The 15,493-nt window shown below is 48.6% G+C and overlaps 2 protein-coding genes across 2 annotated transcripts in view; one reads left to right on the forward strand and one right to left on the reverse strand.

Annotated features, from left to right (window-relative positions):
* The window catches only part of LOC105695652 (nuclear migration protein nudC), a 48,617-nt gene that overhangs the window by 8,917 nt on the left and 24,207 nt on the right, over positions 1 to 15,493 (reverse strand). The gene's annotated exons all lie outside the window — the stretch shown is intronic.
* The window catches only part of LOC105695653, a 36,830-nt gene continuing 22,832 nt past the window's right edge, over positions 1,496 to 15,493 (forward strand). Inside the window, exon 1 of the mRNA XM_012417422.1 lies at positions 1,496 to 1,681. Within this exon, the coding sequence (XP_012272845.1) occupies positions 1,679 to 1,681 (3 nt within the window). The 5' untranslated portion in view covers positions 1,496 to 1,678. The remainder of the gene's footprint in view (positions 1,682 to 15,493) is intronic.

Genomic DNA, 15,493 nt, shown 5'->3' on the forward strand with positions numbered 1-15,493 from the left:
TGGATTTTTTTAATGAAATAAATTTCTTTTTAGGGGGCAGGGAAGATGACTACTACCGGGGCCACGAGAAATCGACGACAAGGTCTTGGGGCGTCCGGAACCAAGTGGCGTCGACACTTTGTCCGCAGCGGGAAGGCGGACGGAAGACCTCCATTATGGAGAACACGAGCTCTGACGAAACGGGGACCCTCGGAACGTCAAGGCCAAGACTTCCACTGTCCGATTTTCCGGCAATTACGAGTCGGAACCAAGGATCTGCATCTTGGAGGAATTTCAGTTCCCACTTGGGTGATGAAACGACGAGACTTCTAGGCGAGCCCGAAGAGACGCGACTAGCGGACGAAATGGCGAAAATTCGACCGAAATGGATTCGATGAACAAATGCAAAAATTTAGGACCAAGATCGGTTTCGCCGATCAATACCTTCTAGTGACCAGCAAATGGAAAACTAAGTCGAAGATCAAGACCAAGATCGATTTTATACACCGGATATAAATTTTTCTGACAACGAAATGGCGTAGCCGACTGCACTGGAGCGACTTCAGCTCCGAGTCTCCGCACATTGTCGAAGTCCTTTTTTAACCAGGAGCTCGAAGGACAAAACCTTGCCGAAATGCGAAAGGACTCGCGATTAGGTCAGATCGCCTCGATGGCGCAACTCGCGATCTTCGATCGATCGATCGAATCTGGTCCAAAGTCGACGTCACGGTTCATCGGACAGGTTCTCTCCGCGGGGATGTTGGCCGCGACCCCCGATCGATCGGCGATCGATCTAATGTTCGATCGTCCATCGATTATCCTAAACCGACTTTCGAAACCGATCGTATCTCGTAGACGTTAACGATGTGACGCGCTATCGCGTCGACTGGACGATAACGATTGCGACAACCGAAACTTTGTTCGTCGCGAGGAGAGCCTTAAGGACGTCAGCGCAGCTAGGTGCAATTATGTCCTAATTAAAGATCAAAGGTGTATCAGACGATCGACCTCAACTTGCGATCCCATGCTTGCAAGATTTCGGAATTCCAAAATCCCCCGCCAAGTGGTAGGGCCCCGTTTTAGGGTCTGATAGGTCGATATCGGTATCAATGGATATCAGTACAGGTCATGCTCGCGCCTTGGAATCGAGTCCTGAACGTGGCCCCAGGTTCCCGAAATTCGGTGATCTTCCTCCGTCGACCGGTAGGGCCCCATTTCGAGGCCTTATCTTTTGCACCTCTCGATCCGACGAATCGGAGATCGGCGTTCGGTCTCCACTCCTACGCCTTCGGCCGCGACTCTTGCGGACGGATGGACGCGCCCGGCACTGGGACAAGGTTGCCGGGGACCCATAACTATCGGGCTGACCCGCAACAATGCGCGTTTCTTTCCTCCGATTCACCTCCGTTTCCCGCCAGTGTCCACCCTCCTCCAGCGGGGCCCGCGCCCCACCCTGGGCCCAGGTGGGACTCGGGCCCCGCGACGATTCGATCCCGAAGAATAGCCGCGGCGACGCGGCCAGGATGACCAGTCGGCCGATCACGCCCGAATCCGCGAGTCCGAGCTCCTGGAGAACGATACGAACTTTTAAAAGGAAATAATCGACCACGTCCATAAGTGTTAAGCAGACGCTCCGAAGTGCCTCTTCCGGAACCAAGGTACTCGCGTAGACCCGCTCGAGGATCTCCCCTAGGACACTATGGTAAGTCCCGCGCAAAGATACTTATTTTCTCATTTTTATCCAAAAAAACTCACGCACCGAATATATTTACGGTGGACCGAGGGACCTTCACTAAATGCGTTACATTAGGCCATTGGAGACATATCGATGGATATATCCCCCGTCACGAAAGGGTTAACATACGATTGGTGTTTCAAAAATTTCCTCCAAACACCCTAGTTGCTTGAAAATTGTTATCGTCAGGAACAAATGTGCGAATGCGGTATGTTAATATTTATACCGTAGCGGAAGGGTTAAAACGCCTTAATCTACCGTGTGCACGTAAAGAGCAGTTTAGTTTCCGATGAAATTTGTGAATATGGCCATCGCAGTGGTCGACCTGGTGGCCCTAACGAAACCGGGCCTTGGAGGCGCGCCTCCTGGAATTTACGCAAGTCGAGTTTAAACGGAGAAACGCTTTATACGCGGCAGAGCAATTAACGCGACTAGTTCTCGTTGCGATAGTCCTCGGGACGTTGCACCACTCGGTGCTCGTCGCGCATGCGTCACAACCTTGGGCCCCATCGTCGCGTCTTCTCTTCCTCCGCGGGTCCTCCTGATCGGATCGATCGCATCGATCCGATCTGATCGATAGATTTTCCCGGATCGAGCTCGAGTCAACGTCCATTGGAGCGCTTCGTCCGATTGCACGACCGATGCAGCGAGGTCGCGACTTCCACGGGATGCACCCGAGAACCAGCCTTTACCCACTTTAGAGACACATTAATTACGACTCTTCTCCCGGGCCTCTCTCCTCTCCCCTCTCGACGGATCCGCACTCCACATCCAGTGACCCGATCGAATTCCGTCAACTTTTTAACCGAAACTTGCGCAACGCACCGGCGACCTCGTGAACCCTCGCAAAAGTGCATCATGGATGCAATCCATCCCTACGCCCTCCAAGGTGCGACGAGATTCTCAATTTTACGATTTTTCCCTTGTTAAACAAATAAAAAAAAATATATCTTAAAGCTTTTTCCGACTAGCAGTATTTTTTTCTTTAGCGACATCCATATGTTATTTAGAGTGCACTTAGAGTCGCATTTTAAGGAGAACGTATCAAGTAGTACATTTTCGTTTTCTTACCAGTTATTCGTGGAGGGATATTGAAAAATAATAGTAATGAGGAGTTAATAAAAAATGGTGAAGTAATTCGTGGAAGGATATCGAAGAATAATTAATACTATCTCTCATTAACTTAGAAGTTTCTCTTCCAACGTGCGTGGCGGCCGTGCTCCGATATTTTTTTTCCCGGCTATGGAATTCCACCCAATTCCCAGGTTGCGCAACGAGGCGATCGCAATCTCTTGAACTTATAGCGAGAGGTACGCACACCTCGCCCACGGCCCGGCTGCATATTGCAACGATGCACGTGGAAGCGAATTTTATCCCGCGCAAGGCCGAGGGATCTCTGGGATCCTCGTAGATCCTCCTGGAAAATCCATTCTCGTAACCTTTCGTCGATTATGGCAAAGCGGATGCAGGATGCATCGCTCGTGGGTGAGCCAACCAGAAGGCGTCTCGAGAGCGAATTATCGTTCATCGGGATTTACTATTAACGCTAAAGTCAGTGAAAACGATTTTCTTCTTTGGGAACCGATCGCCTACGACTTCATACGATAGACAATGCGATTCGGTAACAAGTGACGCTCGGCCTTAAAATTGTGACATTGATTGATTGTTGGTGATTTTCAACGATTCCAAGCTTTATTTCAAGCTGAAATCCATGATTTCCTGTGGGAATACCCCCTAGGTCCAGCGTGGAAGAGCTAGACGCGGCGTCTTCGCCGGTACCAAAATGGCGGCCTCGTTCTCCGCATAATCCCGGCTGTTCGGCGCGTTTAAGGTGACATTACCGTGATTGTCGTCCGCGGGCATAAGTGCGGCCGTAATTTTCACTTTAAACCGTCCTTAACTGCTTGCAAAAGCGAGGGCAAACGATCCTGCGGGTCCGTAACGCAACGCGCCGATTACGCGCGGAATTGCCGCCGTGCGGGTCGTCCACGAGGTCGGAGGTCACGCGATTAACCTGGTTTCGAGGTGGGACCTTCGGTCAACCCAGAAACCCTTTTTCTCTTCCAGAATTGCAAGAAAATCGTCGGGAAAGAAATGATAGATAAAAGAGAAAAGGCCCTCCATTACTTACTACCTGGAATGTCCTTAATTACGAAGATTACTAATTTTGTGTATTCCTTCTCGCGGTGAATTTTTTTATTTTTATTTTAGTTACGGCTGTAATGTGTAGCAGAGGTAATAAATCAAGAATTATCCTTAGAGGTGGGACGGTGAAAATTTGAAAAGACTGGACTTCTATTTTACGTCCGCCAGGTGGGTCGGCTAAGAGACGAGAGTCCTCGTCGTCCGCAACCTCGGAACCAGGTTAATCGCGACGTAAAAATAACCCGGGAAAAATCATTAAGTCGGCTGACACGTTTCAAAACTTACTGCCATTTAGGCCTGCTCGTATATAACTCGCCATTAGTGGAAAAAGAATATTCGTTCCATCAGTGATCAACAAAACGAGATGGCTGGGGGGAGGAAAAAATTGCAGAAAAAATCAAAAGATGGTCGAGAGTCGGTTTAAAAAGCGAATTCGAGGGTAATCGATCGCCTGGGAGGGTTTCCGATCGCGAGATCTCGTGATCTTGTAATCTCTCGATCGCTCATTCCCTCGGAAAGAGAAGGAAAAGGGAAAATGAAAACCACAATTGCGCGTAAATGTCCAGAATGCAGTTGACCTGCAGCTGGCGGGGAGGTCGAGAAGTGGGACCAGGTATTAGAAAAGATCCAAAAAATCCAGAGGATCGTTTAAAAGGCGGACTCGAGGGTGATCGATTGCCCGTATCTGCGATCGATCGGCGATCTTTCGGTCCAGATCGCTCTTTCGAGGGGAGCGATCCGCGAAGGTCCGCTCGAGCGAGAGAGAAAGAGGGCCGAGGAAAAGAGACGGGAAACCCGAGGCACGTCGAAAGAATATCTTTTAATCATCATTAATGACCGCTGCGTTCCCGGAACGCGTAATCCTCGAGGCTCGACCTGGATCAAATGTCAAGGCGCATCTCCGCCCTTTCAGGCTGCGCTCCTGTGCGCCGAGATTTTCAGACGCCGCGTAAAAAATAGAGACACATCGATAAAGAAATTTTTCCTCTCCGTTAAAGTCATCGCGAAAAATAAATTAAGGACGGGAGGAGTGCCAGCTCCGGGAGAGAATTCGTTCTTCCAATTTTATACCCACTTTTCTCAGGAATTTTAATATTCATCTCACGGGTGAATTCCGTGAGACGAGGCTGCGCCTCTCTTTGTCCCGGAACGCACCGGCTTACGCGTCAGAGACGAGTTTCGGTTTTTCTGAAGGGGCGCTCGAGAAAAAAGCCTTGCCCTTGCACGCATTCGTAACCGCTAAAAATCACTCGGGGCGCATTCCAGCCAATTTATAGGCGTCCTACGGCCGTGTCTGTATGCCAAGGTCCGGCTTCGGTCGGTACGCTGAATTAATTATCAGAGGCTGCTGCAGCGGCTCTGCCGGATGCTGCAAGCTGGACCGTCCTGAGAGTCGGTAGCTATTCCCAAGGCAAAAAGTGGCAGGACCGCGGAAGACGGGAATAGTCGACAATACAGATACTCGATATGCTAATTAACCCTCGGTAGCGTGATTGGAATTCCCTTTTTTACGAATATTCGAGGATGGAGGCGCAAGTCGGTAGTCGCTTTCGCGATCGAAGCAAAAAATCATGGAAGCGTGGATGACGCGCGAGCGAGAAAAAGTGGACGATAATGATAATATACGACGTGCTAATAGAGGTCTAGTGGAGTAATTTGAATTTTTTATTGTATAAATAATGGATGATGTGGGTAGGATCCCTACATCATTAGCTGTATTCGGGCACGAAACGTAGAGCAGGAATTACGGAAGACAAAGGAGAAGAAAAAAAAAGTCAGGTAAATTTTTCGAGATGTTTCAAAACCCGGCAGAGATAGCACATGCCGCGGACTTAGAATAGAAATTATCAGGTGTCGGCAAATCGCGGAAGACATCGAAAAACTGACCTCCGAGTCTGTCGACGCTTCCTCTCCGAAGTCGCCATTAACGATGCCCGCAAACCAAACAATTACCCGGCAATTCCTGGCGGACGCGCCCACTCTTAACCTATCCGTGATAAGAAAAAAGAAGAAACAAAGAGAAGAACTCGTCTAGACCACCGGCACATCCGCCACGCGCTTTTGTCCCACATGAAATTCTACATGAGCGACGCATGAATAGTCGGCGTCCCTCCGCGAAGAAGTCTCCTTATAGCAAGATGGCCGTCACCAGAGGACCCGCTTCAGGACATAACCATGGCGAGATGACGAAGTGGATTTCTCGGTACCGTAGATGGCTTCCGAAGCCTACGCGATCTCTGCAAAGAAATATGGATCGACTTAGAGGCGAGACGCGCGCGTGGGCGACGAACGGGAGCAGGAAGAAAGATGGTGGCCGCGCGGAAGAGATTTCCTGTTTGAGCGCTACTTAATCGCAGAAAATTGGGCATTCTCGACCGACTTGCAGGAAATATTCAAGGAAATTTATGCGTGCATGGTAAAGCTTTGAGGTTTTTAAAGAAATTTCTAAGAGAATATATGCGACGAGATGTGCGCGTGGGCGCTGAACGAGCCGGAAAAAAGATGGCGGCCGCGCGGAATAGGTTTCCCGTTTTTGCGCCATCTCGATTGATTTGCAGGAAATTCAAAGAAATTTTTGAAAATGGCGAGAATGTATGCTACCTTGTAGTAAGTATTTAAGGAAATTTACGTGCACGTCGGAAGACTTGGCAGTTTTTCTTCAGAGAGATTCTAGAAAATGGCGGGAATCTAAAGCGCCACATAGGGTCTCGATGCTCTTAGGCATCCGCGCCTTGCGTCATCTGTAGGGAACGTCATTTCCGCGTTACGAGCTGCACGAGAGGCACGCATTACGTGTCGAACGTGCCTAATCAACGGCGTACGAAACCGCAGGTGCGACCTTGCAGTTGCGAGGATCGCCATAGCTCGTGGCGATACCGATCCGCCACGAGGCACGCTTCTTCGGGTCTTGTAGATTTCCTGCGGGACTCTCGCTGAGATCACCGACTATATCGCTGTACTTTACTGCACTTGCACTTTGACACTTGCAAGAGGTCGGGAGATATCAGGCACCTCGATCTACCCGACTTCCTGCTTCTGGTCGCGAGGACGCGCCAGGATTTCCACCGTTGGCTAACTCGAGCATGTTCAACAGTGTCCAACTATAAAAATGGCGGCCATAATTGAGTCGAGGATTCATCGAAAAAATAATCCAACTCCCCAGCCGGCTCAAATTCCAGGCTGTAAAAATCGGTGACGAGTCGAGGAGGTTTCTCCACCTCGAAGAGGGAATGCCCGAGGTCTCGTGTGAGACTACGTCACGAACAGTGATTACGCCTTTACGGTTTAGAGTTACAGCGTCATCGCGGTAATCGGAAGGAGAAAGTCCTGTCATCGTTGCGAGTCCGCTTGGAAAGCGATCAGAAGCTGGGAAAACGCGGGGAAAAATTCGCGGAGACCCTTTTTTCACGGCTCTTCGGGTTCTTCTTCGAGATCTTCTTCAGGGTCCCGCGCCGCTCCTCTGGCGGCGTTCTTCAAAAGACTCTCGCTCTTCATCCCTTACCACGTACCGTGACTCGTCGCCGACATTAGTCACGTCGTTCAGCATTTTGCGTAAGAGTTGCATCCGCGTCGAGGATGCGCGATTTCGCGACGGCGATGATTTAGACCGCGGAAGGTGCAAGGTCCGTCATCGCCTGTGCAGCTGAGGCGGCGTTAAAGTCACTCAGACTTACTGCGCTTCGACGTACCCACTCAAGTCATTTCAGGATCGAAGAATTCCACAGTAATTAAAATCTCCATTTTTCACGCACAATCCTTCTTCTCGATCGATCGTCACTCATAAAATCCAGGTTTAGATTTACCAGCCCAGGTGTTAGGTTCATCTATATTGAGGAAAAAAAAAACTCATTGAAGCAAAAAAATATATTTTATTAATTCAAAGAATAATTATTTTACTCAATTGGACTCAAATTCTCTTAATTCCGAAGAAACGTTGCCTTGAATTTATTCGAGTTAAATCGTTATTCTTTGAATTAATAAAGTATTTCTTTGGTTCAATGAAATGTTCATTTCTCGGTGTAGGTCGCCATTCTCAGAGAGCGGAACCTGTCGGAGTCGATGCGTAGGAAACCGACCGGTCGTCAAGAGACACATTAGAGAGGCGACGTTGAACCTGCCGATCGGCGATCTATCGATCCGATCACTGGTCGATCTCGGCGGTTTCCAGGGAGTCAGATACCAATAAATCAGCGCTATTAATAGTCCGGGTCGATAGTCTCGAGTCGATCCCGGAATGCCGAACCGGTCGACGGTTTTCCTCCCAAAGGGGGCTGGTAATGACCAGTCTATTTTTATTAAACAACCCGTAAACAATCGCGGCCCTGGCCTAGGCTGCGAATAACTCCATAAATCGGCGCGGGAAAGGTCCCGACCTCTTCGGCTCGATCCTGAAGATCGTTAACGAGACGCTGTTGACGGTTCTCAGGAAGCTTTCGGACAGTTATGCAACACCGTTACGCGAGTAAATGTTAACCGCCACGTTTTTCGAGGATGACTTTATCGCGGAAATAAGCGGAGATTCTTGATTTTTGCTTGGAAACCGCAAAAATTTTTCGCCAGGATTTTTGGCTTCGGGATCACGAGAATTGTTGATATATTATTTATAAAAAATGTGATGAAAATCTATTTTTTTCGTCACGGTGGTAGCTTTGAACATTCCGTGGGAATACTTTAATACCAATAAAGTAAGGTTAAAAAAGAAAGAGATGACAATAAATTCAAGTCATTGGTGATTGGCGAAGAATTTCATGCAAAGGCCCGGAACCGCTAGGAAATTCCGATGACGTCTTAAGGATTGTAAATGGCGGATCTCGAATCTTCTGGTCGCCATTAAGGGGGGTCCTCAACGGCGATCCGGCGACCGGTTGTCATTCCGTTCTCTTGGATCGGTAATTCCGGTAACGGTCGTCGGTAGAATTCCTTTGACTCCTCGAGGTTGATTCTCGAATCGACCGCTGGGGTCGCCAGCAGCGGTCCCAAACGGCACTCGTTGATTGGTTAGGTTAGGTCGGGGACCGTCCACGAGACGGCTGATTGGACCGGCTCCTTTCACCGGAACTTGCCTAAGGAATGCTGATCGACCAATAACGTCGACATCGCCTCCACTGGTTCTCTTGAATTACGCTCCCGAGCGGCGGCGCACCACCTGACTACTTCTTCCGTCCATTTCTACATGAACCGTGGAGATAACTCGAATTTCGAAAGGGCATCTTCAAGAATCCGAGTGAACCTTTCGATTGACCTGATCGAAACATCGATTTCCCCAAGAAATACCTCGGGAAAACGTCTTACAAGTCTCCGCGTAGTGGTCCAAAATGGCGGCGGGTCGTCCATCACCGGCGGTCCTCGATTCGCTCTCCGTTATTCACATGTCCATGCATCTCGAATTCGGCGGAGTAATCCGATCACTCCGGAATGCGGTTTTTCGTGTTTAATGGAAATTCTCGGGGGGCGACATTTTGTTTTTCGATAACGAGCCGCACGTTGCAGGATACGACGTAATCGAGCTCGTAACATGAGATCGCGGCCGTGAGGCGAGCGTAGGTGTGTATTTCCACCGAAGGAGGAGGAAAGTTATCGAAGAGACGAGGACGAGAGTAGAGAATGATGCGAGCTCGTTTTTCAGGATCGAGGCTCTGCAATGAGAAGGCCCGTCTTCGCTACTTAACTTGTCTTGTCTACTTATCTTCGCAGACTGCACGCACCTAAGCTTCACTAGACTCAAATAATTTTTTTATATAAGAGGAAACACATAATAATTATAAAAAAAAAATAATATCGAACCGTCACCTCAGTTATTAATATTTATATCATTCGCAATACCTCGGAAGTCTTCCGGGTCGTCGCGTCGTCGTCGGGGCCGACGTGTGAACGTGCCTCGCGGCTAATACAAGATACAAAGTGCGAGATACAGAGCGAGAGGGGGAGAAAAAAGGGAAGAAAAATAATCATTACCATGCCAAGAGTTCCGGGTTTCTCGACACCAAGGTAAGCCTAAAACGAAGCCTTCGTTCGGAATAGAGCGCACTGCAGCGAGCTCTTAAAAGTACGCCTATGAAAGTGGCGACGCCGGCACGTGTCGCGGAGGTCCGCGCAAGAAGACAGCCGACGGCGTCCCGACGCCTCGAAGTACCTTCGGGATAAATCATCGGCAATGGATCCACAAGGCGAAGCCATTAGATATAAAAAGAAGGTATAAAAAATACAAAAAAAGAAAGGCATCAAGAAAAAAGGCATCACGGCAGCTTCCGACAATTACACCTCATAATTATGAGGAATGATCACGTAGGGGTGATTTTACCTGGAACTTTTTTCGGCTCACCTGCCCATGGGAATCGGTTCCCTTAATTCAAGGGGACGAACGACGATCTATGAACCCTTGGAAAAAATTCAGATTGTTGTGGAAAAAATTGTAAACGAGACAAATATAAATACCGGGGGAATATAGGGTTTGCACTGTAATTTCTCGAGTGCCTCTTCGGGTACCGAGACACCGGCAATTTGACTCGCCAAGGTGAAACGAGCTTCCCGCATTCAGCTTTTAATCTCTCTGGGATAAGAAGCGGATCTTCCCGAGGATCCCGCTTGCATCTGCAGTTGCAGGCCGTGCACTTCCATGGAATAATTTATCCCGTAGCGTAGGTGTCCGGTACCGAGATTTCTCTCTTCGGCGACCTATTAGCGCGAGTTAGATGCATCGCTCGATGAGCCTTCCGTATTCGATTTTCACCCATTCATTGCGATCCCACAAGTACATTGCTCTGGTTCGATCTTCCGCATTCGGTCTCTCGGAAATCGGTTTCGTTAACAAAAAAAAAAGTACCCAGAGAAAGCAACGAGTTTAGATCTTTCGATGGCAACCCGTAGGATTCTGCGATTAGGGCACGTCACAGGAAACGCGGATTCCTGAGTAAACAATCAATGTTAGGAAAAAGTGGCCTAAACAAAAGTTAGAGAGCACGTTACGATGCGCAACTTTCGTGAGAACCTTTTCTCGAATCGAAGCACCCTTTGGACGGAAATTTTCCTTGATGTTGATACTCTCGAGGTAACTCGGAATCTTTCCTCTAAATTATGGAGCGCGATCGAGTCTGGAGGAAAGACAGGCAACGACGGAGAACGACGAAGACGTCCTCAAGAGAACTGCGCATCTTTTATCCGGCCCCCATAAGGAAGGATCCCCGTCCGGCCGTAAAGCAATGAGAGCCTAATTGAATGTGCATCCGAAACGGCTCGGATGCGCGAATCTTTCCTCCATTTTATTTTTTCCCCCCTGTGGTCCTTTGATTTTTTTACGAGCCGCGCGTAAATTCCACATCTTACGACTCTTGGACCCGACAAAGTCTGTTCGCTTTGTATCCGGATACCACAGCTCTAGTTCCAGTGATTACAGCGATCGGAATAACCGGATCCCAAGATCGCAAGGATTCGAGTCTCGCGTTGGAAAGGTCCGACAGCCTAGATACGAGGCCGAGCGATTATTGCCTCCCATATCGAAATAAGCCCTCCTTTCCTTTTCTTCCTTTTACTAAAATCCTTTCACGCGCCGCGGCTTCGATGAAAAATTCCGACAGGTTTCTTGCGAATTTTTTTTCCCCAACATTTATTCTCTCTACTCGGTCGCCCTCACGTGATTCATATCTCGAGCGCGAATCGCGCGTCAGGAAGAGTGATCGATAAACATATGGAATAAGGAAGTCATCGATTGGTCAACACTTTGGAGACACACAGGATGCACTTCTGCATTTTTCTTCGCGGTACTTGACGGCAGGTTTACTAATAAGCCTTTGGTAAGCAACGTTTTATGCATCGCTGAATCCTGTTGATAAAATTGTATAAAAGGAGGTGACATGCTCTCGTGACGCATCGAACATAATGCCGAGGAGAAAAGAGGGAAAAATCGTTTAAAGGCCAAAGTCGCGATCCAACGGATCCTGGGATATTTCGAGTATCTCCTCGAGGAAACTCGACAGCCATCACAGGACCTTACAAAAGGCCTCGTCCTTACGGCAAATTGCAAGACAAAAGTCACGGAGAAAAAATCGGCGAAGAAGTGTGGGCGCACCATAAAGTGACGATAACGCTTAAACAACAAGTATATAAAAAAAAATCCCACATTTATAACATTCACTTGACACATTTTATAAACCCACGTTGTAAACTTAGCGTACAGGTGCATGAATTTTCCTGCAGGAAATACAGGGCGACGCAATCGAAATTATGAATTTATTCAGAAAATTTGTATTCAGTGTATACTACATCACTTTTATAATTTCGCCATAATCACGGGTGGTAAACGTGTATACTGATTTTATGGATACGCTTAACAATGCGCGGCATTAAGACGAAACTCGATAGTCATCACAGGATGCGCCGTACAAGGGGCTTCATCCTTATAGCGGGCGGCGCGAGGAAAGTCACGGTGGAAAAATCGAGAAACTCGCGACGAAGAAGCGCAAGTGCGTCGTAAAGAGACGGCGACGCCTAATTGAGCGTATAACCGAGACGGGCGAAGAGTGCGCGTTATAGCGCGAATATAAATCGCTCTCAGCCGCGCGAAACAGGGACTGGACAAGGCTTCTCAGTAGGCAGAGACCAGGTCGAGGCGTAATTAGAGATTTTTGCGGGTGTCCGGGGACCAACGAGAGCCGAGCAGGTGGCGCGACGCTAAGAAGAAGAAGAGGACCTCGAGGGGGAACAAGAAGACGAGGAAGAAGAGGTCCGCTCCCTGCAGCTCCGGGATCCGCTCGGGCGGTGGTTCAGGGTTACTCTCAAACAAGCAGAAAAAGACCCTCGTCCTCGGACTCGCCCAATGGGAGCTTTATTTAAACGCGTTACTCGACTCCCCCGAGGCAATATGGCCGCCCAAGGGACGCCGCGCTGTCCCTTTGTTCGCCAACTTTTCGGGAAACCAAGCGTTCCTAGCCGCTCCGACCAGAGGAATAAACAAAAAAAGGAGTGTATTGGCATCAAGTAACAGGATTTTGACAAGACTCCACTGCAGTGTTACATGTAATTAATGGATTTCGGGTGTTGTTGGGTGGTGTCAAAGGGCGCGAGGCTTTCCAAGATGGCGGCCGAGTTCGGACCAGACGCGGGTCTTTTGAACTAGGAAATACGTCGAATTCTAACCATGGCAGAGATTTACGATAGACCACTGCGCGCTCGTAAATGGTAATTCAAGTTATCCCGAACACCGCTTTCCAGCTTTTCAGGAGTATTTTTCACCGATGAACTATGTCCGGTAGACGGCCGGTTACGTAATTCGGTTACTTTGTGTTATGATTAGTTACGTGAGCGCTCCTTCGCGGAAGAAGTCGAAAGTGAAATTGCGGAGTGTTCTGGACATGGCAGGAAGGACAAGCGAGGGGGCAGTTCCTGATGGCGTTGTTGAAGAAGACCCCCAGACAAAATACATGGAAGAGGGGGAACGGAAAGAGGAAAGTAAGGCAAACGCGCAGACAGTTCTCGTCGTGCTTAACGGAGCAGAAAAGCATGATGGCTAAGTCTTAGTGAAATAACCCAGTACCTGAAGAGGGGGACGAAGAGCCTTGAAATTTTTTAATATCTAGGAAATTCGCGCAATCACTTTGGATAAGTACTTTAAGGCCCCTCAAGGAATCGTAAGTTTGTCACCCTGAAGACATTTCATCGAGGAAGAAAAATGTGTCGCCCAGTAAAAGCACTTTGCCCGCCCAAAAAACACAGCAGAGATACCGGCCGAATTGATAGCGACCTGCTAATGACGCAGTCATTGTGCAACCAGACTAATGGAAACGCAAACCATTGCCCCGCAAAACTCGAAGGAAATTTCCTGACGACACCTGTTTGGTCCAACCGGAGACTGGGAATTAAATCTTGGTTTCACCGCCCACCCCAATGAGAATTCAATCCAGAGAGAGTTACGAGGAATGCTCGAGGAATGCTTCTCTTCCGCGATCGTGACCCTCGACTCCTCAGGTGCAAGAGCGATCCTGAAGAGAGGTCGAGACTTCCTGAAGATGCTCGGTTTAAACGGTGAAATCGCGAGATATACTGCCATGAAATATGAATTTGACTTGGTTTCTTCCGCGGGTGGCCTTGGACTTGAAGACCCCGCGTTGGACTCTTCGGGAAATATCAAAATACCCACGCGATACCAGCCGTACTTGTTAACGGTACGAAGTGGTTTCCGAGGTCGCGATTTTAGACCTGGGATTCGACGTCTCGTGAATAGAGGAAGTTCGAAGCTGGAGGTTGAACCAGGAGGTTGAACTTTAGGCTCTTGAAAGGCCCAGAGGTCCACTTATGCACGCCCGAGGAGCAACGACGAATTAGGCTCCATTGACGCTACCTACGTCGGTGGCCTTGGACTTGAAGACCTCGGGGATTACCGAAATGCCCACGCGGCATCGTCTATATTTGACATTAACGGTACGGAACGGCTCGGGACCGACTACGAAGAAGTGGGGTCCGTATCAGGAAGTAGAACTCTACCGGACAGGGTGCAACCTTGGTGGGCTATCCATTAGCCCGCGAGAGCCGCGAAAGGAGCTAAGGTCCGCGTACCTTCGGGCTCTTTTTTTTTAGCCCGATTTAACGTGCGACTTAAGGTAGCATTAATGATCGAGGGACTGCGAGATCATACACCGCGCCTCCTTGAGAAATGAAGCGACGCCGAATATTCCTCAATTTTTTATTAATTTTTCTTTTTAGAAGAATCAGTTAAATAATCGGCTGGAAAAATGGAGGGCAATGGGCGATACCGAAGTATCGACAGATCACATGCCTGAATATTCTTTGGTTTCTCTTTTTCAAATAAGTTAAATAATTGGCCGTAAAAGTTGCAAACAATGGGCGATACTAAAGTATCGATAAGTTCCACCTCGTCACCACCGGTTTCCGACCGAAGGTGGTACAAATATCGAGATCCGCGTGCCTCGCCCACCTGACTAAAGCGGATACATAACCCAAGCTTATATCGATTGTTTGCAGATCGTGACTATTACCATTTAGAAATGGTCCAGAAATTTCTCCTCCGCCCACTCTCTCGGATAGTTTTCTCCAGTTCACCTGCCGCAAAGAAATTGCGAATTATTAAGGAATCCAGCGGTGACTTTTAATGGCCGTCCTAAAAATCCCCAGGAATTTTTACCACGCTCCCGAGACATCGATAGTTATTGGGAGGGCCGTGACATGGGTCCTGATCAATAGACGAATCTGTCGAATCTGTCTGTGCAATTATTTGAGACATCACTCAGGGACTCGTAGACCTCGACCTTACTTAACCCACCAGAGGAAGAGTCGATGGTGAAAAATATCAGAGGCGGAGAATTCGATTGTGCAACGAAACGTTAGACGGTGCGCTACACGACTGGTCAACGTGTCGCGAAACACGTGGACCTTAATCTTGAGTAAGCCGAAAAGAAAGTGCCCATCGGAAAGGAGTGCCGCGTAATGGCCGATATGTACACGAGACTTAGCGCGACTTCACGTGCTGCGGCGTTTAGCGTCGGTGGTGGTGTCACTTACGCAACCAGAAGAGAGATTCCGGCGACACCGAGAGAGTACATAATAGTTCTGTCGTCCAATCGAGAGATTCCCATAGAAATGCCTAAAAAGACGAGCAGAGCTTCCGGGCGAAATTATAAATTA

The sequence above is a fragment of the Orussus abietinus genome, unplaced genomic scaffold, assembly GCF_000612105.2.
Source record: "Orussus abietinus isolate OABI.00-Male unplaced genomic scaffold, Oabi_2.0 scaffold4, whole genome shotgun sequence".
Classification (NCBI taxonomy): Eukaryota; Metazoa; Arthropoda; class Insecta; order Hymenoptera; family Orussidae; genus Orussus; species Orussus abietinus.